Source organism: Acanthisitta chloris, unplaced genomic scaffold (assembly GCF_000695815.1).
Source record: "Acanthisitta chloris isolate BGI_N310 unplaced genomic scaffold, ASM69581v1 scaffold22065, whole genome shotgun sequence".
Lineage (NCBI taxonomy): Eukaryota > Metazoa > Chordata > Aves > Passeriformes > Acanthisittidae > Acanthisitta > Acanthisitta chloris.
The window spans coordinates 72103-97994 of record NW_008674593.1 but is presented as its reverse complement, the minus strand read 5'-3'; the positions used below and the strand labels follow the sequence as shown (position 1 = coordinate 97994).

The window sequence follows — 25892 nt, the reverse complement described above, 5'->3', positions numbered from 1 at the left end:
AGGAAACATGCTTCTGCAAAGTTTTGTACAACTATTAAAAGACTCAATTTTATAGATTCTATGATTGGAATCAATATGATGCAAATATATGGAAAGAACATCTTGCCAAATTTCTTACCATACTCCGAGACAGGCAGAGAGTAATCTAATACTAGTATAATCCAGTATTTCCTCTAGACCTCTTAAATGGATTTGCATTGGAGCATTCTTGCATTTCAAGATTTCCCTGTGTCCTGTGGTATGTTCAAAGGGTTCACAAATTGGTTCCATTCAGCTAGTCGTGTTTTCTTTAAACCCTTTCTATTTTCTGTTTTTCTGCATTCATTTGACTTGTGTTTGTTCTCGAAGTTAATTTCTCCCTCATGATGAGCTTCACTAAAATGACAGGAGAGATCTCCATGTTTCCAGAAACCTTGATGTTCTTCATAGCTTGTCCTGCACGTTTTTCAGACTAGTTTTTGTCTTGTTTTATTTTAACAAGCTGGTATTCAACATTCTTTTGAGTCACTGCTTTTCTGTCAGGTGCTGCATTAAATTCAAAGGGGCTATTGTAATGTTCTCTCTTTATAAATTACTTAATTACTTGCTTTATTTCTTTTCAGGGGACATTTTCAGTTGTCATGCTGTTGATAATCCCAAACCACAGTCTGAATTGGCTATGCTTAGACAATACGGTCCTGATGTTCCAGAGCCGATTCTTCAGAAACTGGTTGCTGCTTTTGGAGAGCTCAGGAGCTTAGCTGACCAAGGAATCATTAACTATCCCTATTCAACTAGAGAAGTTGTGAATATTGTAAAACATTTACAGGTACAGTATATCATATCTAATTGAAAACTAGAGTTCATCACTGCTAATTTTTTTAATGCTTGAAGGTTTTAGAAAAAGATGGTGTTACTGTTCATGCATTTTTATTTAATTCTTATGACAAGTTTTAAATTTTGAAGGAAGCATGGTATTCAGGTGTTCAGATAGTCTGAGGGTAAGGATTGCAGATGTACACAGGCAGATATTTCTTCTGCATGTTTATTTCTAGATATAAAAAAAACCATGAGAGTCTGTTTTTCTACTATGCGAGAAAATGCCACATTCATACTGTGAATACAGTGTGCAAGTTCATCTTGGCCCTCATTATAAAATACCATATTCAACATACAGTACTTCCAGGACAGTGCAACTCTTCACTTTATGCTGCTATGAAATTTTTGAGTTTAATCCTTTCCTGTGAAAAACAAAACTTTCTGCTGCATAACAGTAACACATCCGTGGTGGATTTTTTCTAATGAAAATGTTAGATGGATAACAGCTAAGCAAGGAGGATACACAATTGCTTCCTACGCACATTTAACTATAAAATCATGAATTCTGATTTAATGATGATCTGTTTTTTAAAAAATATTACAGTAAAGTTGGATTTCTGTCTTTATAAATTGAAGGATTTTTTTGTGCCTGAAGTATTTGAAATATAAAGTATCTTTATTCTTTTTGAAATAGTAGTGCTTTTATTTTGTTCTGTTTATGATCATAAAATTAGTAATTTTGTAATTTGTAGACTGTTTCTTGAATTATTGAGTCCTAGATTTTAAAAAACGTTAGTGGAAATTAATGTGATTAATACAATTTGAATATAATGTCTCACAAATTTTGACCTACTGTTCCTGTGTTTAACACTGCATAGTATAGCAGGTTGTGTGATACTGTTGTGTTTCGCTCATGAACATGTCCACAAACTTTCAACCATATATACAGTCATTTAGATCCTTCAGGTTGGGATTACTGCTTTTAAAAACTTTCAGTTCATCTAGATTTCTGGGGAGACAGTTTTTTGTGCTCTGTGATCTCTAGAGTGCAGGATCTTGAGGCAAAGACAACTGGTGTTACTGTGATATCAATAATATAAGGGGGAAAAAATGCTTTATAACTTTGCATTAAAAGTTAACAAGATTCAGACCTAAAAGCTGAGGAATCCATCCCAATAAGCACAAAAGCAAAGTGGTCTACTAGTATCCATTACCAGCTAATAGGTATTTGTTTACCAAGCTGATAGAACATGTACATGTTGATCTCTAAACTCAGAGTTGCATTTTAAATGACCGTGGAAAAATAACAGACTTGAGGAACAGTTGATAGGCTGCCAAAAAGCTAAAGTTTCAGGGATTTTGTTAAGTGAACTCCTTACTGTCTTTATACTCTTTTGCAGTTCTTATCTTCCTTCCTAGCTTCTTTCCTTCATCATGTATCTCCATGTAATCTGAAGTTGTACTGTATACTAACTGGTGTGGAAACATAGGACTTAATTCTTCTCTTTGAGAGTGAACAGCATCTAAATGAAGACTGATAGAGCTGCATTGCTAATTGTCTTAAGGGAACTCTCTGCTTTTGTCTCCTTTACTTAACTGGATTAGTACAGTCTCTTCAGTCTGGATATAGGGTGCAGATCAGCAGGGAGATTTCCCATCTGCTAAGCTTTCACCTCTTTCAAAATGTAAATATCCAGATAAATCTCAGACATGCAGCTCTGATTTCTTCTGTAGCATTTGTTCTCAAGATCCCCATCTCTCTGAAAGGATGCAACATTTTGTTTACTATAACTTCTTTTTCAATCTGAATAATAAAAAGAATGGGAGTAACCAAATGTAAACAATTAATATAAACATAATGGTTATTCCAAAGTAAGAAACTTAGGTCTTCAGGTAGAGAAGAAAGAGGAAGGAGGGAAATGAGTCAATAAAATTGCTGGTTCTTACTAAGGAAGGAGGGAAGTTAGTCATGTTGTTAAATAATTTCCCTTACAGCAGTTCCACAGCCCCACTCTCTTTGTACTATTGTGTTGGTTTCTTTCACGTAATTTTGGAATTTTTTGCTTCTGTAAAAAAAGTTGGATATTTTGGAGGAAAATATTCCTGTTATTGCTGCTAGCTGAGAGCACATCTGAGCATCGGAATGGGACTAGTCAGTTAAAAATATTCTGAGTACTATGGTATCAACATATTATTAGGCTAATCTCTTCACTCTGATTAATTGTGGTCTTCAGCATATAGGATTGATTCTAGATTGCAGTGACAAGATTATCTTCCCCTGAAGATTGTGCAAGTAGGTAACCTGTAGTAATTTAGTTGTAGCTTAAACACTGTGTTCAAAGCTAGGTTGCCTCTATACTAACTTTTTCTTAGGGAAAGGTGTTTTTGGTGAAGCTCAAGATGCTTCTATTTTGTAGACCTGAAACTGCAGGCACAGGGAAAGCTGTCTAATGCAGGCACCTAACTTGGTTGGTGCAAGTTTTTCTCCCCACATACTGTATTTGGGTCTTGTACCTCTAGATGGCAGGTGACCTGAGTATAGCCTTTTGGTCTTGCCTCCTGTTTTCAAACTGTGCCAAATGTCAAATGTTATGTTAATAGTGGCCTATGGGCAAGCTAAGAAGCTCTGCTCTTGCTCTGTTGGGTTACCATATGCTGCCTGTAACTGCTGCTGTATGGTATTACTGCTTCTCTGCAATCTAAGTTATTTTTCTTGAGATCTTGGTAGATGTTAATCAGGAAAGCCACATTAGTCCAGATAAAGTGGAAATAAATTTTTTAGTAACCTTTTTTTGGTTTGGGAAACCTGACATTTTTCTTATAGGCCATCTTTCTTGTTTGTATCTAAGATTGCTTTCTAATAGTAGGCACTAGTATAACAGTTTTCAAGCAGTAGATGTCTAAGGAACCTTCTGGCCCTGAAGTCTACTAATCATCAGGCTTTTAGGCCTGTGCAGTAAGCTTTTGTGGCAAGATCGTACTTTTTTTTTATATGATCAGCCTAATCTCCAAAGAAAGCTAGTCTTATCAAATCACAGTTTGTATCCCTTTCTCATCTTGCTGCCAAACACACATCAATAATAACTTTTTACCCTTTGGCCAATCACAGTGAGTCTCAGTTACCAGTTTTCAAAGATAATTAGGCTTCTGCTGGTTTAATCAAAATCAGTGGCTGTGTGACAGAGAGGAACAGACTGAAATTAATGAGTCTGTGAATGGAAAGACGGGGAGAATTCAGCTGTTTTGCTTGGCAGTAGACAGTGCCCACGAAAGACACAAGCACTGGTTAATCCATTAGTATGCCTGTTGCTCGGGACGAGCTAGAGACATGGTGCTTCTGGCCCTGCTGACAGGACAGCTGAGGAGGCACTGAGACAGCTGGCAGCATTCCATAAGAAGGCACCAGGGATGCAGGGGGAAACCCAAGAGCATGGAGCAATGAGCAGGTAGGGAGAGATCTATCATGGTGTTCAGGGTGAGCCTTTGAGATGGTGCTGGCAGGATGGGACATGTGCAGGCTTCTGAAGGCACTAGAATATGTAGGTAGGTGAGCAGTAGCAAGGACACAAGGTAGAAGTTTAAAACAAAAAGTCAGGACTCATTACATAAGGGACACCAGATAATTTATCACTTTGGTTTCAGGGTATTGGTAGAAATACAGTAGATCTTAATGGCTATAGCATATTTTAACTAAGATTCTCTATTTGTACTAGAAAACTGCTGTGTTGCTCATAGATTTGAAGCAGACTATGGCAATAAATGTACTTATGGAATGTTAGATCCATAAAAATATGGATTTTTCACCAAATTGAATTCTGTATCAAACAAAGCATAAAATATATACAAAAATATATAAAATTGTTAAAAGCAAAACCTATGTTACTTACTATTTTAAGGAAAAGCCAAGAATCTAAGCTGTGAAAATACTCTGAGATACACACAGAGGTGTTACTTGTAAGGGGAAGAATCAATGAATGAGAACCAGACAGACTGATGAGAGATCAATATTTTCTCTAGTAATCTCATTTCAAAAATCAATAGAAACCAAATGAATTTTTTACTGCTCAAGTCAAACCTCAAACATTCAACCTTTTTGGGTTTTTTCTCTTGTTCTGTTTTCTCTTTAAGTGAACTGTCATTTCCTTTCAGTAAGCAGTTGTCCAAGCAGATATTAAGAAGTGATTGGATTTGTTCTGATTGAAAGAAGAGAGTTGTGATTTTTTTAAAATAACTGAAGTAGGGAACCTTTTGACAAGTTACTTGTGTTCAGAACAGGTTTTATTGACAGCAGCAATCAGTTGTACCTCAGGAAACTTTTTATTATGTCCTACTGATACAATAGGCATGGAACTCTCCTCATTGCAGAGGAGAGTATTGATTCAGAAAATTGTGGACATACTTAGAGACTACCATGTTGCTCACAGTCACATCCAACCTGGCCTTGAACACTTCAGGGATGGAGCATCCACAGCTTCTCTGGACAACCTGTTCTAGTGCCTCACCACCCTCATAGTAAAAAATTGGTTCCTAATATCTGATCTAAATCAATTTCAGTTTAAAATCATTCCCCTTTGTCCTATCACTACATGCCCTTGTCAAAAGTCCCTCTCTGGTTGTCTTATAACCTCCTTTAGGCACTGGAATGCTGCCTAAAGGTTTCCCCAGCATTTTTTCTTCTTCAGGCTGAACACCTCTCTCAGCCTGTCTTCATAGGAGAGGTTCCCCAGGCCTCTGTTCATCTTCATGGCCTTCCTCTTGATTCACTCCAGCAGTTCCACATTCTTCCAGTGCTGGGGACCCCAGAGCTGGATGCAGTACTCCAGGAGGAGTCTCACCAGAGGGCAGTAGAGGGGCAGAATCATCTTCCTCGAGCTGCTGGCCACACTGCTTTTGATGCAGCCCTCCAAAGATTGCACCTCCTTGTTGTGTGTATAATGAAAACAGTTCTCAATGCCATTAATGATTGTTGAATATCGAATAATTGTCACGTGATTGTTTAGTTCAAGTTCGGTGTCAGAACTTCATGCTGACTTGAAACGATGTACCTTCTTTATTCTGGAAGTTAAAAGTTAAGATTACTTGTGCACTTCTCTGTCAAGCAAAGTTACTGTTACAACTGTTCATTTTAGAAGTATGTAATGATATGTTGTAACTTAATAGATATTCACTAAAATAAGTTTTGGGGGTCTTTGTTTCTTCACAGAGATTTCCAGCTGAAGGCCTCGCAAATGTTGTTCGAAACGTATTTGACTTTGACTCCTACAACAATGAAATGCGTGAAATTTTATACAACACTTTGCACAAATATGGGATACCTATTGGAGCAAGACCAACCAATGTACAACTGGCCAAGGAGTAAGAATAGCATAAGATATATATTAAGAAGACATGTTGCTCATGATCATTTTTTGTGGTGTGTTATCTTGCTGCTAATTGATTTAAAAACAACCTGGAATACTTGGAAGTCAATCCTCCTCTGGTTCAAATTTATCATCTTCCACATAAGTTACAACAGTATAAATTACTTTATGATAGAGTATTTGCTTATTAGTAATATTTAATCTTTAATGTCCATGTAAATATCGATAGTTTGTAAGGTAAACAGTTATATCCTAATAAAGGGAAATACTTGTTTCTTCTCCCGTGTTTTTAATTGAATTGCAACACACTTCTGTCTTGTTATTTATCACCTAAATCTGTAGCAAAAGAGCGTAAGTTATCTTCAGTGGTAGTTGGATTTTGTCTTTGATGCTCACAAAAGGCTCTACAAGAATATTGTTGCAGAATGGGACAGTATGTAAGCTCTAAGAACCATTTTTGCATGTGTATGTAAATCACTATTCTTTAATTATATTACCCATCGACATATTACACCATATGCTCTTCTCAGAGGTTAGAATCAAAAGAGCTACGTTATGTAGTAATATCTCCCCCACTCCCTTCAGGTAGCCCTCTGAAGAGGCTCTACCAGAAACCTGAAAAGAGAGACTTTTTACAAGGGCGTGTAGTGACAGAACAAGGGGGAATGGTCTTAAACGGAAAGAAGGTAGGTTTAGATTAGATGTTAGGAAAAAATTATTTACTATGAGGGTGGTGAGGTGCTGGAACAGGTTGCCCTGAGAAGTGGTGAATGCCCCATCTCTGGAAGTGTTCCAGGCTGGGTTGGATGAGGCTTTCAGCAGTCTGGTCTAGTGGATGGTGTCCCTTCCCATGGCAGTGGGAGTGGAACATTTAAGGTCCCTTCCAGCCTAAACCGTTCTATGATTCTGTGAAATGAATTTCATTCATTCTTCTAAAATTCACAGATAACAGGCTTAAGTAGATAATATTGAAAAGCAATTCGTGAACTTACTCTGTCTCAAGCTCTAATACGTAATTTATCTATGAAGAAACAAATATTTCCCTTTCATGAAGAAAGCTTTACAGGTATGTGGAAAATTTACTTGACCGTGTGACATAGATATTTCATATTCACTAAGGAGGGACTGATTATTTTGTCATGTTGTCTTGATTTTGATTCCAGTGTGGGTGACTACTGAGCACTGGAGCAGATTGCCCAGAGAGGTTGTGGAGTCTCCCTCACAGGAGATACTCAAGAACTGCCTGGATGCAATCCTGTGCAATGTGCTCTGAGATGGGCCTGCTTAGCAGGGAGGCTGGACCAGATGCCCCATTGTCCCTTTCAGCCTTATCCATTCTGTGATATTAGGTGTCCAAGTGTAGGTTTCTCCTGCTGGAGCACCAGTGTTATCATATCTAACAGCCTACATGTAACTATTAAAAGAAGATTGGCAGTGTAGTGCCTGTGGTGTACCTTGTAATTTTGATGACAGGATTATTACATGCCTGGGGAACCAGTACTTGAGCAACTACAATGTCTGTCAAATTGACAGTACACATTTGAAAGTCTTGGCATAGTTTCTTTGCTAAAAGTCACTTGGCAATTTCTATTTTAAAGAATTACAACATTCGTCATAGTTTTTGAGGAATTTGCACTTTTTTACAAATGTTAGATGTGGGTTTACGTGGCTGGATTAGAGAGGACTCTTTAGTAATGAGAAGGTCAGAGGTTTAGGAAACGTAAGAGAGAGACTGCTGTAATTGGGAACTGCTCAGTCTAGAAGTGAGAAGATAGAAGAAAGATGTAATTATATTGAATTAAGGATAATCACCTGATCATTTTTAATTCATCACTGAGGTTTTATAGGACAGGTTACACCAAGGATAACAGACTTACAAGATCCCCACAAGATGCTCATCAAAAACTTCACTTGCCTAGAAGCTGTGAACACACACCTTATATATATACTGAAGCCCAAGGGGAGGGGAAACTACAGGAACGGTTCACACACAGTTGATAAAAGCAACTTTTTCTCACCATGCTGGGCTGACCGCCTGGCTCTGATGATCCAGGAATCTTGGTCTCAATCCCTCACTTGCAACCACCACAGCTGGCATTTCAGGTATCCTATTGCTCCATTGCAAGACAGCCTTGCTGTTGGTCATGAAATGTAACCCTATGGAGCTTGTAAGCCATGGTTAGATCACATTGAATTACAGACACATCTTCCAGGAATGTTTTAGGCACAGTTGATTCTGCCTTGGGCTAAAAACATTGAGATAATCTCTCCAAATCTGTTCCAGTCCATAACTGCAAGCTCCCATGATGGATACATTGAGGTAATTGGGTATATGGTGTTTGGACCACTGCAGAAAAGTTGCTAGAGTACTGATGTCTCTAATGTTTTCCACGAATCTGAGAGCAGGATAATGATGCTAATCAAGTCCATCCCACTTCTTTCAGAACAGATACAAGTAAATTTAAAACCTTATCTTAGTTTTTTCTTGATTCAGGCCTAAAAACCTTCAGAGATGGAGTCCTATAACCTCCCAAAACAAGTCCGTCTTGTTTCTAAATATCCTTCCCATTGGAAAGTCACCTCTCAATCTTCCCTCTTTTTAAGGCCTTTGATTGGCTTTACTTTTCTTTTATGCTCCCCTCTTCACTTGATTTGTCTTCATCTTTAAGCATTGTGTGTGAAACTGGGCAAGTTCGTTTCTGCTGGAGCTGAGTAGTATCAGAGTATAGAATAGAGATGTATTTCATTCAGCAGTTTCTTTTAAAAACCCCAGTATGTCTGCATTTCTTGCAATGTTTAACTCATCTCTAGTTTTCTAAACATAAACTTCCTTTCTGCGGAACCCTATATAGCTCCTACCCTGTCTTTGCTTTATGTAATCAGTTTCCTTCGTGCTCACATTTTCCTTACTGTGTTTTATTTTTTTCAGATTACTTCTCTGGCTTGTCAAGATCACTTTCTGTTTTAAGCTTGTTTTGCTACCTGCTTCTAGGCTCTCACAAGTTGGCAATCTGAAGGTGTACTAGGTGTGATTTCTATGTTGTCCTAGTAACAACAGCATACCCCCCTAGATCGTTTCTGTGCTCCAGTCTTAATTTGCTAGATTTTTAAGACTTACTAGCTATCATAATAAATTGGTCAGTGGTTCTATTAAGTAACATGAAAACTGGGATAATAGTCCAAACCAATTCTGCTTGAGGATGTTAGTCATGCCTACAGCAAAATCGTTACATAAGAATACAAGTCCCATACAATTAAGAAGTTTTGAAATACAGAAGCATTTCCAGGAGATTCTAGGACAGGAGAATCAATATAGTGAGATGCTGACTCATTTATGCAGGTACTCTTTGGCATGTCTTGGATCAAATGACTTATGACTATTTTAATAAGCTTTGGAAAATTCTGTCTGTCACCGATTACTTAGTCTTAAAGAAAACTTGTATAAATGAGGATTATTTAAATTGCTGCTGAAATGTAACTGCTGTGAATGCAGGAAAAAGCCCCATAGACACACAAGCAACACATTACAATCCAGAGTCTCCATAAAAGAAACTTTTAGGGTTGTACCCAGCTGAAATTACAAGGGAAATTGAACAGATGCTAGCAGTGACCCTTATGGGAATTTTAGCTTAGACTCTGGAATTAATATAACTAATCTTGGAAAGAAAGATTAGATGGTGTCTAATGACCATTTAGAAAATAATTCTTGCAGTAGTTTTTTCAAGAGATAAATTTGTTTATTTGCAAAATTAGTATCATATATTGGACCTGTAAAGTAATGTTTTACTTGGGCTTTTTGTTTTTTTCAGTTCTCATATTTGTCCCAGATAGGATAACCATTCTTCAAGGCACTGATATGTTCAATATGGTCAGGTTATAACATTATGATATTGTTTGTCTCTCCTGGTATCCCCTGTCCAGTAGTTTATCATTTTTATCCATATTATTTCTATACAATAATTAGTATTGTGTGTAAGAGACTTGCCAATGATGCTTTGCCAAGACTTAGTGGGTAAAATGAATTTTTATGGTAATAACTCATTATCTTTCTTTTTGTACCATTACACTTTACTTTTCCCGCTGACATCTGTTACATCGAATTTGTCTGAACTCATGTTAATCTGACATTTTGGTGCACAGTTCAGACCATCTGCAATTTCTAGGTAAAACAGCATTTAGCCCTAATTCTGGCATTTATCCTTGATGAAATTGCCATTCCATATTTTTCCTCCTGTCACTGTCCACTTTCAGGTGCTGGCTATAACTTGAATATTTATATGTAATGTAGATAAGTAAATTTTAACAGCTTTATTTTTCTCCTGAGACTAGTTTTTGGTGGTGGTGTTTTTTCCCCAGGTAATCTGTAGTTAATTTTTGGATATGTCTCATATCATATGCGTCCCTTGTCTGTCCTGTGCATTGTGGGGGCAGCTGAGGGTGGGGGGCTGCACTTGACTGTCAGGGAACAGTACTTCAAACATATGACTGTTTTGAATGTCTACTGCTTATATTTTTATTCAAAATATGTTTGAATAAATGGCAGAGAACTGGTTGGTAAGGAATTTTCCTGATCTCAAACTATATCTTACGTAAGTCCTAGAAGGTTATGTGGGTTGGAAGTCTTTTCAGCTGCATAGAGCACAGGCTGTTACTGGGCCCCTTGAACAATACATCATGTGGCAGCACTGAGCTGGTTTACAAGATCATGTATTAAGCAGCTTTGTTGTCTGTCACAGTTTGTGTCCACAGCTGTACTAGTACAATATCTGGCAGTGAAAAATTTGCATTCAGTGGAACTTCAATCTTACAAGATTCATAGCCATTTTCCAGTATGCACTCCAAAAGCTAAATAAATTACTTTATAAAGCAGGTGGTTTTTTTGAACACAGTTTTTTGGTGTTTGGGGGATTTTGGTTTTTGGCTTCTTTTTTAAATAGCCTAAAGTGAATTTATTATCTAAAATCAAAAATATAAGAATGAAAAGAAATTGTATTCTGTAGGTGTTGCTTTGAAAAGCTGTCTAGCAGCAGAAGATTATTATCTTTTGACAGATTGTCCCCCCTTAGACCACTGTGCATGAAGAAACTCAGGCTAAACAGTAGGTAGAATTGCCCCATCAACTATAGGTTCCATGCAATCACTTTTATTAACAAAATACCTGCTTATATGTACATTTCATGGACAGGAGTAGCCCTGTAGAAAACCAGGATTAAAAGCTGTCTAGCAGCAGAAGATTATTATCTTTTGACAGATTGTCCCCCCTTAGACCACTGTGCATGAAGAAACTCAGGCTAAACAGTAGGTAGAATTGCCCCATCAACTATAGGTTCCATGCAATCACTTTTATTAACAAAATACCTGCTTATATGTACATTTCATGGACAGGAGTAGCCCTGTAGAAAACCAGGATTAATATCTGAAGGACCTACAAGGGGAGTGGGACTCTGTGTTAGGAGCTGCAGTGACAGGACAAGGAGTAATGGGTTCAAACTGAAGGAGGCAAAGTCTAGGTTAGATATTAGAAAAAGGTTTTTTCCTGTGAGGGTGATGAGACACTGGCACAGGTTTCCCAGGGACGTGGTGGCTGCCCCGACCCTGGCAGTGTTCAAGGCCAGGCTGGATGAGGCCTTGAGCAACCTGATCTAGTAAGGAGGTGTTCCTGCCCATAGCAGGGGGGGTTGGGACTAGATGATCTGTAAGGTCCATTCCAACCCGTAAATTCTATGATTCTATTATCTAAGTTTGAATGAATAAGCATAAAAAAATTCTGAATTTTCCTTAAGCAACAGGCTTTAACAAATCCATAATTAAAGAACTGATCAGGAATCATTCCTTAGAACTTGCTCTTAAATTTTGGCTTTCTTGCAAGATTAATGCAGTCTGTCCTGTAGATCATCTGTTCTAGAAACCACTCCAGCTGGAGAGAGCAGTGGAGTTTCAATACCATTCTTACCAGTCACTGCACTTTTTATATACTCATCAAATCTCTTTGCTTTTCAGGTTTTTGCCAGTGTTGACACTTCCATAGTATTCTGCCTGCTTTTATGCAAACAGTATTTGGTGAATTAATTTGAAATAGAGCAGTGTGGCAGCAGTACCTTGTGAAAGCTCTTTACTAGCACTGTCACTTCAAGCTATTTTCAAAACTTGCTGGTTAGTTGTAAGTCCTAGTAAAAAATATAATTTCCCACCTTTACTGTGCATCGTATCTGTTCACTAGAGGAAAACTGTTAAGATGTATCCATGTTTTTAGTGTGGGCATATTGTTCCCATCCTTCTGCGCCCTCCCTCTCTCCTGAAAGTCATTTAGGAGGCAGACTGGTTGTAAGACCTTTCTTTAATGCCACCAGCTTCTTCAATACTCTTACTCTTTCATAGACCAGATTTATATGAGAGAACACTGAGATGGAACAAAAAAAAATTTGCCAGACCCTGGAAAAATAATAGCCCTATTACTCTTGACAGAGATCTCTCTCTATGAATTCTGCTTTCTGTTTTATTCTAAAATTCTGATCTACATTCCCCTCCTCTTCGGGGTTCATGATGACTTGGTCAGTGGCCTCAGAGAAACTGAATCATTCAGAAATAGGGAAGAGAACAAAACCTCATGAATCTAGGAGAAAGAAGCAGCTGGTTTTCCTGAGGGAGGAGAGGAACTATTAGCAAAGAAAGTCTCCAGAAAGCTGAAACAGAGTGGAAATGTTTTGTTTCTTTAGGAATGCAATCTGTAATTCTGTTGCTATATAAAGCAGGGTATTTGGTTACAGCGGATTATTAACATATGTTTTGTTTTAAATTTTACTAGCGGTTCATGATCATTAGTAAACCTGTTGATTTCTAGGATGTTGTGCATGGGAGTAATGTGCAAGGAATTAAAACCCAAGTCCAAATCCTTTTGTAAGTTGATGTTCCACTGAGCTAATGGGAAAGAATTATTGCTGATTCAGAGTCATATCAGAGATTATGGTACCTGGAGTCATAGACCTAAAAGAAGTCTCTAGAGTTTCTTTGCACACAAGACAGTTTGTGGCTCAAGATATCCCCAATGTTTTGCCAACAAATCATTTAGAAACTCAAATGGAAGCCTGGAATAAAATTCTAGTTCATGGATAAACTGACATTTAGTCTACTGACTTGACTGTTTGCCTGTTTTCTGACTGCATGAATAAATTTTTCTAGGAATTGTGTATGTGTTGAAATAGTGCATCCTGAATGTTTCTCCCTAATGGTGTTGTCATCTGCCACATATTGTACTTGCCTTTATTTTATTTATTTTTTGAGTCTGGTTTGATTTCTCTTCTTAATTTGGGAATAATCTGGCTAGATTAACTAGGTGTAAAGAATAGGAAAATGCAAACTGAAATGAGGAAGAATGCAAAATAACTCACTTTGCAAACATTGATATCCATTGATATTCTTAATTGGGCAACAAACAGGCAATGTTCCTGGTTTTTTGACTAAAAGAGGGAATAAGTGAGATGCAGTGTCCTCATTACATGCCCCAATGGCATATTGCTGGCAGCTGGATATTTATTTATCTATAAACACCAATGATCTGTAGCATCCAAGCCATTTCTGTGTGCAAAAAGTGTCTTTGGCTATCTGACTGTCTTAGCAGATGGTCTAAATACAGAATGGTGATGGAGGCTGAGTGACTGACTATCTGCCTGCGATTTCTGGCTTTTCCTGGTTGCTCAAGGTTTGTTGCAATATACCATTAAGAAATGTTAACACATCTTTCCTGCATGAGTAGCAAAGATTAGAGGATATTAGTGTTCATTCTCTGACTTTTTCTGTAAGTTTTTAGGGGGGAAAAAAACCAAAAAAATAAATTTCCCTATGTTTCATATATAGTACCACTGAAGGTTTTTTCATTTGGGATCCCTTCTTATTCTGAAAATAATATAAAGAAGAAGTTAAACGAACCTCTAATATATAAAACGGCCAGTTTGGTTGGTGAGTAGGGGAGAAGATAATTGTAACAGTAGGAATTAGCATCATCAGCTAGAAGAGAAGACACCAAGCAGATACTTTTAACAAACAGTCTAAGAGAACTTCCTTAAAATAGGCTTTGAAGATATTTATAGAAAAAGGGAGAAGGAATGTCTTCTATTCTCTTGCCAAGTCCTGTAGCTTACAATAATGTGCAACAGCATGTAACACAGAATGGCGTTTTGCTAGAAGGTGTCTTTAGGAGCAACTGATCCTAAATAAAATAACCAAAAGTTACACGTTCATTAGCTTGGTGGTGTTCATGCTAATTAACAAAGTCAAACCGCTTTCAGTGATTGCAAATCACTTCAGATGAAACAAAGAAAAATTGTGCTGTCCCTATTTTCCTGTCAAACTACATTGACATACATCAGCATTTTCTTTTTCTATATAAATGAGCTTTGCTGTGCTCCATATATTTCTTCCCTAAATAACAGGTACAGAAATGAAGAAATTAGACCAGGGCAAGCAAATGTGGCTTTTGAAGATGTTCCTGTCGTTTCTGTAGATTGTACTGGCTAGAAGGCAATGGGATACTCTCATGTCTGTATTCCTTTCCCTTTGTTCATGTGGGCAGTGTCAAAGTAAATGGAAATTATTCTCTGCCTGATTAATTAGCCACAGTGTTTACTGTGCTTATTCTGCTGGTCTTTTACATGAGTGAGCCACTGACAGGAGTTCCTTTAAGTGGTGCAATCACACCCTGCCTGATCCAAATAAAGCAAAGCAAGAGATGGTTTGAATATATTTTTGCTACATATCTTGCATAATTCAGACTGGAAAACCTTTCCTTTTGAGGCCACATTATATCAATTGCTTCTTCTTTTATGATACTTCTTAGGCTGGGACTGTATTAGTATTCCAGAAGGCTAAAATTTTTGTTAGTTAAAATGTAAAAAGGAATTAAATATTTTAGCGAGGGAATATTTTCTACAAGAGAATCTTCATATATGTTTCATTGGAAAAGTGCAGTTGTTTAAATTATTTATTTCATATCAGTTACTGGTTAATAAATGTAAAAATTTGTGTGTTCCTACATTATTTGACAGACTGCCATTACCAGATCATAAATTTATGGGCTACTGGAAAGTCAATCAGCCAGGAGATGCACAACAGAAGCTGCTGTGTCCATCAGAAACTCAAAAAATAGATGTAAAGGTTTGTCTTGTTTTGTTGGTTTATTTAAGACATATATTACTGTTTTAAGAACTGGGATGTGAAAAATCTAAAACGTGATTAATTTCTTCGGGAAAAGGAGTGTATACATAACATAGTCATTGTTACTTGTTCTTGGAGTTTTTGTACTGACCAGAAAAATTATCGTTTTTGTATACCTATCCCTCATGATGTAGGATGTGCTTTAAAGGTGGTATGCTTGATCAGAAGTTCTTCAAAAAGAGGTTTTTGTAAGGATACTGAAAATACTATAACTGAAAGAACTTCCTGTCTGATTTGGATGCTTGAGGGTGGCCAGTTTCAGGCCCCAGATCTCAGTTCTTGGCTAAGTTGAGAGACTGAAAAGAAAGCTGTTTTCTGTTTTATTTTGCATGCACGCAGCTGAATTCTTATAGGTCTTTGGCACTGCCATGTTTGAGTCTGAACCCTTAGTACAATTTGATCTGCAGCCAAAGTTTCTAAGTCCTTTTCAACTCTGAGTTCTTGGCTTGACTTCAGTAATTATTACTCCAGTGAGTAAGGAAGAACTTGAACTTCTAATGTGTAGGGGCGAGATTTAAACTTTGTATAATAAGAAATTGCCATTTAACTTATTTGAAACAAAAATATTCTGATTTTTTTCCTTGTATGAACTATGTTTTATCAGTACATGATACCTCCTTCATGCCACTAAGCAATAATGTTTCCAAACCATTAAAGGCTAAAGAGGGAAGGCATGATGGTTTCTATACTGTAAAGAAAATGTTGGTATGAACATTCAGAGAACTTGCAGAAAAGCATTTCCTTTTTTTATTTAGTAATTGGTCTGGTTTTGTTGTTAATAGCATCATGACATGAAGAAGACTTCTTTATTTTCACAAAGAATGGGGAGTGGAATACTTTAGGAAGCTCTCACTGTTATAATTTGTTTTAGGGCCCTGTGTACTTGAATATTCAAGGCTTCCCACTGGAGCGACATGAAGCCAGGTCCCTCAGTTTCACAGAAGAACTTGCATTTTGGACACTGCCTTTAGATGAAATTAACTTAGTTTGTGATGTCTCAGTAACAAAAGGTACAGTAAGAAAAGTTGCTAACTTTTGTAATCATCCCCAATATTATAAATAGGTGAGATATCCTGGAGATGATGAAGTACTAGGCTGTTGACTTCGTAAGTGCTTGCCAATAACCAGTGGCAAAATGTAAAAAGGCAATATGAGGGATTCTAAGTGTAGTAACAATAGTTCAGTGCTTTTGCAGTAGTGTGTATTTTTAGATATGTCTGCAAAGGAATAATGCTAGGAACTTTAATATGAGAATTAAGAATATGGAGCATGGGAATGGACTATAGGAATAATAATTTATCTTTTTTCACTTTTTTTTTAAACAGTAGGTGAAATATGAAAATAATCAGCCACTGAAATTGGAGCATAATTTCACTGAGGAATTGTGGTCTTTGTAAAGATATGGATCTTTCTCAAACTAAGAGAAAGAATGAAATGCTGCTTTTTCTACTTGTACTCTTAGTTTTAAGCACATTAGCATACTTGGCAGCAAAACAGAAATTGGGTGTCTTGGTATTGATCTCAAGAATTGTCTGAAGTCATTCAGGAAGGTGCTATATGTGAAAGGTTCTGTATGAAGTTTGCATTCATCCCATGTCTAATTATTAAATACATGAATTTAAAGGGAGGATGGGATAGAGAAGGAGGAAGAATCAAGATTATAAACAAAGTTGGATGAACAGATTTTGTACATACTGGCATCTGGCAAACACTGCAGTCATGCTTGAGCAGTGAGGTTGGACCAGATGACCCACTGTGGTCCCTTCCAACCTGACTAATTCTGTAATAGTGTTGTGGCAAGATTCTGCCTGTTAACATTTAGTTAGTATCAGGAGTTTGTTTCTCTGTTTATCTCCCTATGTCAATAGTGGTAATTTTTCTGTACTTTTTGCTTGAAAACAATTTTTTATAACTATTTTTTGGGGGGGTTTTATAACATCTCTATTTCCAGAAGGGCAATGCACTATGTCAGTAGCCTTTCATTATTTTGTTTTCTTATTTCAGAAGAGGAACCTGAAAATGTTCTTTATGTTGCTACATGCAATCCTGTTTCCCTGTACTTCATGAACATTTCTAGTAAGAGTGGCTACTTTGTGGATCTTTATGACCTCTTCCCAAGAACAGTTGGAAGTGTCTGGCAACCTTTTGTGACTGTGGCACCACTGGGAAATCCACTCAAAGCTCAAGTGGTTCTACATGAAGAGGAGGTAAAAAACCTGAAATACAGCTAAGTATTGAGTGATGGGCAAAGTAGTAACATGAGGGCAGGATCACTGGGCACTCTACCTCTATAGACTGAAATAACCTGGACAAGCCTTCCTTTTGCTGAATGTTCTCTTTTTTTTCTGTACTTGGAGCTTGGGAGTTGCATTCAGCATTAGGTTTATGTGGAGATTTTCCTCTTGCACTTTTTAGCTGGGCAATGTCCTTCTGCATTCATGAAGCTGAAGCTGCTTTTCCTACTTCTCTTACTGATAGTGGTAGATTGTCCTTCACGGGAGAAAGGGAGGGAGAGGGTCAAGTTCAGGAGTCTCAGTCAAGCAGCATATGTTTGCAAAGTGCAAAGTACAGAATAAGGTATTTTATGTGAACATAGATTCTGCTCCAATCTTTTTACTGTTCAGATAGTATGTAAAAGAGACATTTTTTGAGTCACAAAGTGAAATGTTGTGTCTATTTGCTTCATGCCACTATTTTTGATTTGTTTTGTGAATCCTGACATTTCTCATTCTGTAGTATCTGAAGTATTGAGACTAGAAAGAAGGCTCTGTAAGATTTGACATCCAGGGTATCAAATTTAGAACCCCTGGCAACTTCAGTGTTGGTTTGACTTGAATCCTTTTTTTAAGGACAAGTATTGCATAATTTTCACTTTCCCTTACTATCAGTTAACTGATTGTAACATTTCCAATTCAAAACTTCTTTGCCTGGGAGGGGGAAGAGACAACAGTGTATACTGTGCTGCTGCTGTTAATTTTTTAGCATTAGTAATAGTTTATTATGTTACCTATCAGTCACAGTGGTTTGACATGGGCACTGAATCTGGTCATTATTATTGGCTGTTTTTTCCTTTTCCTTTTGTGAATTTCTTCTGCCCATTTTTCAGTAGGTAAGAGACTCCAGTATAGAAGAACCTTTCCTATATTGAATTAAGGTGTTAAGGAATTTTCAGTCATTTCTAGTGTTCCTAGTGTTCCAGGAACATTTGTCAAGTGTTGATACCACTTTCTGGTGTCAAACACTACAGCTAAGCTTGATGCCTCATGAGAAACACAGTTCTTCTGCCTTTAGTGGAACTGCCTAAGCCTTCTTTAGCTTTGCCTTGGACACTTTCCAGTACAAACTGGAGAAAATGTGATTCTGAGGTTACCTGCTTGTCGTGATTGCCTGTGTGGTTGTCATGAAGAGCTATTGAAGTACCATTTGGGCTATTTTGAGATGCACATAACACATTTGTTTGGTTCTAAATAATGCTTGGCCTTCTTTGGTGAAGTTGTTGCAGGAGACTGTAAAACAGATGGCAGTCTGTCTTGTGTCTAAGAATGTTTAGAATGTCTCACACTTTTCAATATAAAGCCAGCAATATTCTTTGCTTTCTAAGTCTCTAAAACTACTGTTTTGTTTTTAACCAAATCGCAGTAGCATTTGGTGTGAGCAATGGATTTTTTATCAAAGGTTATTCCATGAATTCCATGTTTTACCATCTGGTTTTGCCTGTCCTCATGGAGCATATTTTTAAGGCATAATATAATAGATATATTTTTCAGACTCTGAAATATAGTTTGTTCTGTGGAGAGACTATGGTAGCTTACTGTTCCTTTCCAAATGATTTTGATCAAGCTGTAACTGCATGTTTTTCTCTGGCAAAGCTTAAATATTGCCAGTTCCAGACTTACCTTACTTGGCAAATGCCACAGGTGAATAAATCCTCTCTGAAAATAAGCCTGTTTTACACTACTTGAAAATAAAACAGAATTAAAGTATACTGAAGGCTTTGCATTATCCTAGGACATAGTGTTGCCATGAAGGCAGATCTTGTTCATTGGTTGTGAAAATATGTTTCATTTAATTACAAACTTGGTTGCAAAAACTCATTATATACTTAGGACACCATTCAAAAGTAATTTTGGACCTGAGAACTTAAGTAAGCCTCTTGCACAGAAAAAAAAAACAAGATGAAAAAGGATTCTGTTGTAATTGGATTCTCATATCCGTGGACTATATTAGTAATTTATTTTGTACTGGTTTTTAAGCAAGACACCAAAGCACAGGTCAGACAAATGCTGCTATTGTTGTTTTCACAGACACTGCTATCCTTCCTTATGTTGGGCTCAAGGGTTAGGATCTCTAGCTCCCACTGAATCACAAGAGGGATTCTCAAGTAGTGTAATTTTTCCACATAAAGCTTAGGTTTTGTTCCCAACTCTTCCTGCAGTGGAGCCATGGAAAAATCATGTGCTCTGCACCTGTGAAATGAGATGGATCTTGCTGTGTATGAAATTAAACCCATTATTGTTGATGTTAGCAGGTAATCGTATCATCTAAGCTAATCCATCCAAGTATCTTCCATATTTGCTGAGAGAATAAAGGTGATATGTAGAACATGTTGAATTGCCCTCTGTAAGTGCCTCTCTCTTTCCACCGGCTACAGAAGGAGCCCTGACATATAGTCAAGATGCTTGCTTTGAGGTGTACTGAGGTCACTGGCAGGTGGAAACTCAGAATTTGCAGCATTCACATGTTAAGAAAAGTAGATTAAGTGGCACATCTCTATTTTGGGCAAGGCTCCAAAGGTTAGCTACTTGTGCTGAGGGTGCATCAAACAAAACAAGAAAAAAGTAATATAAATGTTGTATGTGACGCTTTAGAAGTTTGTCTATGTGTACTTCCAAAAAGACCAAGAGTCATTAACAACATTTGTAGAAATAAGAGCTTACATTTATTAATTAGGAAGAGGCCACTTGACAGCTGCTATTTCATAAATAATATAATCCATTAATTAGACAATACCAAAAGCAATTTTTTCCCATTTTTTTCTTTGAATAAAGGTCTTTGGAGAGGAATGTTTCTGACTAAGCTATAAAAAAGTACAATTTTAAATGGATGGTAACGTTATTGGAAAGGATGAGATGATGATATTGTGACTCTTCAAATAAGCTTGTGTGATTTATTTCCCAGATGACATCCATCTGGATTCAGTAGAGCCCTCCAGTGAAACAAAATGAAAAATCACCATTCCTTCCTGTCCTTTTAAATAAAATTTTACTGAAAGTAAACTCCTCAGGGATTTAACTTAATAGCACAAGTGGGAGATCTATCTGATTTTAAGCCGTATTTGCATCTTCTTGGAAGAAAGGGTAGATGATCTTTTTCCTCACAGTGGCCATTGGTCTCGGTGAGCATAGCCTGTTTTGACCCTGTCTTTTTGTTCAGATTAAACTGATAGACTTTGAAAGGACTCTTCAGATGTCTCAAGTAAATTTCTTGTAAAATGGGAGTTTTTTCTTGTAAAATGGGAGCCTCAGAGCAGCAGTGTCTCTGCCCTGTCCTCCCCATGACTACTCCAGGGTGTACTCCTATTTCCTGTTAAAGCTTTGTGCCCACCAACTGCATGTTTCTTTTTTTTCTGCACCTATCTCTTTTACTGCTCAGAGAAGAAATACAGACTGAAAATAATTTTGATAAATTTATGCATGATTTTATATGGGGTTGTAGGAGCAAAATGCACATGGAGAATTGATTTACCTATATATTAACAGCACGCTTCTGGGGGTTTTTACAAGAACTTTACTCTGTTGAAAGGCTACAACTGGACAAACAGAGTAACCTACAGTCTGTGTCAGGGAGCACAACAAGCTTTGTCCAGGCAGTGTCCTGCCAGCATCCTTTAACTCTGCTTTTATCTTTCTCAGTCAGGAAGTGGGGCAGGGAGGAAGGGAAGTGCTTTTCCCTGTCCCACATGCTGCTTGTGTTCTGTCAAAGCTCTCTGATAAGGGAGTGAGGGAGTCTGTGGCACAAAAGCTGACACAGAGTTCCACCTCGCTCACTGCATGTAGAAGATGGCAATCATCCTTTGAAAGAAGACTTTTTTAACAGTTTGTGATCTGGCTTGAAGCACAAGTGAGGACCTGAGTTTGGAAGTACCTGTAACTAACTAGTAGTCACTTCTGAAATCTCTAGTCCCCATATTATTCTGATGTATGTCTTTGGGAAAAAGGGTATATTTTCCTCAAAAACTAGTTGATGTCATTTAATTCTCTTCTCTTCTTCACATATTGCATAAGGCTTTCCTTTTCTACAAGTACACCTTATAGAAAAACTAAGGTCTGTTTATATAGAAATGTGTGCACTTTCTATAGAAAGGGCAAAGACGCATTTTCCGTAAGCACAAAGCTTATATAATTTCTTGCTGTTCTCAGTTCACTGAAATCTCAACTACAATAAAGTCTCCCAAATCATCTGATAGGCACCACTTGCATTAATCAGAATACCAGTCATTTGCTTGCATACATTTTCCTGCCTCTGAAGGTATGGAGGTTTGAGCCCCAAACCATAAATTCATGTTAAGACTTTTTTCAATTGAACCCGATGAACAGTGTGTTAATGTTTGTATCTGTGCCTAATATTCACAGTGTCTGGATTGTGATGTATGTATCACTCAAGGGATCCTTGAATGGCTGTAATAGAAAAGGTGGCACAGGAGGCAAGAAGAAGTATAGAGGGATTACCCTGCCAAGCTAAGGATCAGCCTCAGTCTGAAGCTGACAGCTAAGAAGAGTCTGTGTTTGCAAGCTTGCATGCTCAGGGCATGAGTATCAAGGGCAGAAGAGATCAAAACTGACAGTGAACACAAGAAGAATACAAGAGGGTTAAACTTAGTTATTGATACTGTCCCACTTCGAAACTTCCCCAAGCTCTCCCCTCTGTCTGCAAGACCATAAAGAGCAACTTCCCATACCAGCAAAATGAAATCACAGCCCCATTTGGTTTAAGGACTTCTTAGAGGAAAATGCTAGCTAAAATAAAAACAGCAGTAAGGAAAGGGAAACTTCGCAGTAACTAAAAATAAAGGCACACCACTTCACAAGATTGGTTATTGCATCTGTCCAGAGTTTGGAATTCCAGACATTGGGGTCGGGAGGTCGCCCAAAGGTTACTTTTCTCCCAGTCAAGAACAAACACAGCGGAATTGCACATCAACGTCTTTTCCCAGCCCACTTGAAGAGTTGCCAAAGCTGCTCTTGGATGTGTTTGCAAGTGACGCAAAAATCTATTCTTAAACACAGACAGAATATACATCAGTCACTTAGCACAGAAGGAAACCATTAAAATCAAAAGGGGTGGAGTAGAGAGGCTTTTTATATTACCAGTTGCTCTCATAAATTTAACGCTAAGTGGAAGAATGTAATTGATTCGTATGTGTTCTTTATCTCATGTGGAAGGTAATGCATCGCTTCGGTACAGCAGTGCTGTTACAGAATTGTATAAATAAAATATGGCACAAAACCAAAATCCAAAGCAACTGCCCTATTTTTTTAATGAACCACATTTCTGTAATTTTGATTTGTAATACATAAGCAACTTCTTTTTTTAGAAATATTGAGCTCGAACTGAAATTCCCAAATGCTCCAAATAACATGATAATATTTTAAATGCTTTACCATATTTAGCTCCAAATTACTGTCATTATTAAAGTTAACTTGCACAAATAATTCGAGTGAAAGCATGAAGTGTACCCAAAAAGAACAAAACCTCTGTGACTCAGATTGTTTGTGTTTGCTTTATTTAGGGGAATCTGTGGGAATTTATGTTTTACTTCCTTAACGTCTGTCATGCGTTATTGCACATGTTGTACGTAGACAGTTTACTTTTAGTAAGTCCTTGCAGAACCTAATGTCCTTGCAGAACCTAACGTTTCCTTGAAGGGCAAACAAAAAGTTCAACCCAAAGCTTAATTAACTTCTTCGTGTGTACGTTCTGAATTTTATTTGATGCAGTTAAGGTTGTCCCTGGGTGACTGTTCTCTTCAATTCTTAGTTTTACACGTTAGGAGCAGCTATAGTACTTTGCAAAAAGAAATGTTAAAAACACCCCCATCATTTGACAACATGGGTGGACCCTGGGGCATTGAGTAACAAAGTGAGAAATCAAAAGAAGTTCAAAATTTAGCACACCATATTTTCATGTGATATGTGGAGAACACTTGCACCACTCTGTTCAGTTTCTTGTCTATTTCTGGTCTCCATCCCCTTGAGTCATCCTGCTATCCTCCAACAGGTGTCCTGCCTCTGACACTGTAAGCTGTCTGAGCATGCAGGTCACGGAAGGATTGTCACACACTGGAGTATTTAACAGGCTCCACACTATCAGAATTATGAATGTGGAGAGAAAGTACTAAGCCATTTCTCCTCTCACGGGTTTGTCACCTTCAGTGGGATGTAAGCAACGGGAACTTTAGAGCAATGATAAGAAAACATAAATACTGAAATGAAATATTTTAGTGACTTGACAGAACAAACTGGTATGTCTCTCACCTGTAGCTGACCACAGCTTAGACATGTAAGCCATACTAGCCTAGTTCCTGGAGTTAATGCAGAAGCAAATGTAAGACATACAGGTAAAATGTTACGGAAAAACTGTAGTATCTTTCCAGGCCTTGCACGTACTTAACTTCTACAATTTAATTCTCCGTGAGCTTTGAAATGAACCAAGAACATTCAGCTTACATTTTCCAACAGAATATAGGTCATTTTTTCAAAATGTCCTAAATATCTAGACTTGCAAAAGTGCTTCATACAGTTTTGTTGTAGTCTCTTAAGTGGACTTCAGATTTACATGGATTTGTTTTTCATTTACAGAGCAATGTTGTGTTGTTGCTGGATACAAGCAGTGGTGCCCTTCGCCGACTTTTGCTTTTACCAGATGCTCAAGAGTCTCCTAAGAGAACATCTTGGTGGAGCAACAAAGAAGAGATGGTGAGGAATAGCACTTGCCTCTAAGGTTTTTGTAAAATCGAAGCTCAGTATTGAAAAACTGCCCCAGTGTCTTGAAGCTTTTCTGTTTTTACAGCCCAAGCACTTAATTGTTTGCTCTTATGCATGTATAAATGTCTTACATGTAAAATAGCATTGTTATGGAATAGTGATATGAAAAATATAAACATTGTCTGAGGATATGTATCTTTAACATATCCCTCTTTGGAGCTAGAACTGGAAATAATGGAACATTTTGTTACAAGGAATTATGTCCAAAATAATGAACTCAGTTATGATGCAATTACATGCCTAGGATCATGGCAGGCTAGATAGCATTTGAGAGGTAATTAATGCTGTGGATTCCTCTAGATAAAAGAAAAAAAACCAGTACACTTTCATTGGAGTCAGGGAAACTCACTGGGATAAATCTAGCAAACACTAATTGCTCTATGATGTATTTTTGCACAGAGTAGCTACAAAATGTGTCGAGAGTTTTCACACAAAAACTGGCTGGTGTTCTACAAAGAAGCAGGGTGAGAGTAAATTATATCCTTGTATTCTGTTGATTTATAACAGATCTCCTTGTGTATATCCCTATTTGATTATTCTTTTCTTGGCTTCGAATTTTACAGGAACCAGCTTATTGTACTGGATGTATTGGAGGGTCAAACTCATACCATCTCACTTCCAATCAATCTGAAATCTGTTTTCCTGGCAGCTGAAGACCGGTGGCTCTTGGTGGAAAATGAAACAAATAAGTTAGTTCAGCCTATTTTTCTTGGTGGCATTATTTCTTGTTTGTGTCCTGTTTATGTTCAGGAGTTTCACTCCTGGTCTCAGAGTTGTTTTCTCAGTGTGTGAGACTGGCTAGACTTAAACAGTTGGTGTGTAAGATGCAGATTTACTGTGGTCAATGTGCGGTTAGGCTTTTAGAGTAGGAAATGAACAGGCTATCCCTGTCTCTGAAAGTCTAGGCTAGCTTTAATTGTGTGCACGTTAATACTGATTTTACTGAGGTGATATTGATCTTTAGAAATGAGAATGTTGGTGGACATAGCTTTGGAAATATGGCCACATTATCCAGAGTAAGTGACTGTTTGCTTTACTTTCATGGTCACATGAAAGGAATGTTACTCCTTGGTTTTATTTTTGTAAATGAACAGCAAATAAAAATGTGTAAATAGTTACCAGAAGACAAACCTGCCACTTGCTGACTTACCCTCTCATATCTCATAGATGTTTGGTAAATTATGTTTAGTTTTAGCAAAAGGTGTTGATAACCTTGTTTATATAAACGTAGAATGTTTTCACCATTTCAGAAGATAAAACCCTCATTTAGAGTTACAGGCTTAATCAGGAGTTATTATAAATGTGTATCCTTTACAGGAAATTTCTTTTAACCAAGCGTGGCCATATGGAAGCTCAAGACAGTGAGGTTTGCCAGCTGTATGCATTGAGTGAAGAGCCAGCTGAGATGGGATTTGGCTTAACAACGGGTACTGAATGCAAGCTTGGCTTGTTCCTTTTTTTTGTTGGGTATTTTTGTGGG

General features: G+C 37.5%; 1 protein-coding gene across 1 annotated transcript in view; it reads left to right on the top strand.

Annotated features, from left to right (window-relative positions):
- The window catches only part of VWA8 (von Willebrand factor A domain containing 8), a gene marked incomplete at its 5' end in the record, with an annotated part of 81637 nt that overhangs the window by 3233 nt on the left and 52512 nt on the right, over nucleotides 1-25892 (top strand). The window contains 9 exons of the mRNA XM_009075415.1: nucleotides 603-808; nucleotides 6002-6153; nucleotides 15200-15308; nucleotides 16240-16378; nucleotides 17373-17575; nucleotides 24227-24343; nucleotides 24812-24876; nucleotides 24976-25101; nucleotides 25730-25839. Of these exons, the coding sequence (XP_009073663.1) occupies nucleotides 603-808; nucleotides 6002-6153; nucleotides 15200-15308; nucleotides 16240-16378; nucleotides 17373-17575; nucleotides 24227-24343; nucleotides 24812-24876; nucleotides 24976-25101; nucleotides 25730-25839 (1227 nt within the window). The remainder of the gene's footprint in view (nucleotides 1-602; nucleotides 809-6001; nucleotides 6154-15199; nucleotides 15309-16239; nucleotides 16379-17372; nucleotides 17576-24226; nucleotides 24344-24811; nucleotides 24877-24975; nucleotides 25102-25729; nucleotides 25840-25892) is intronic.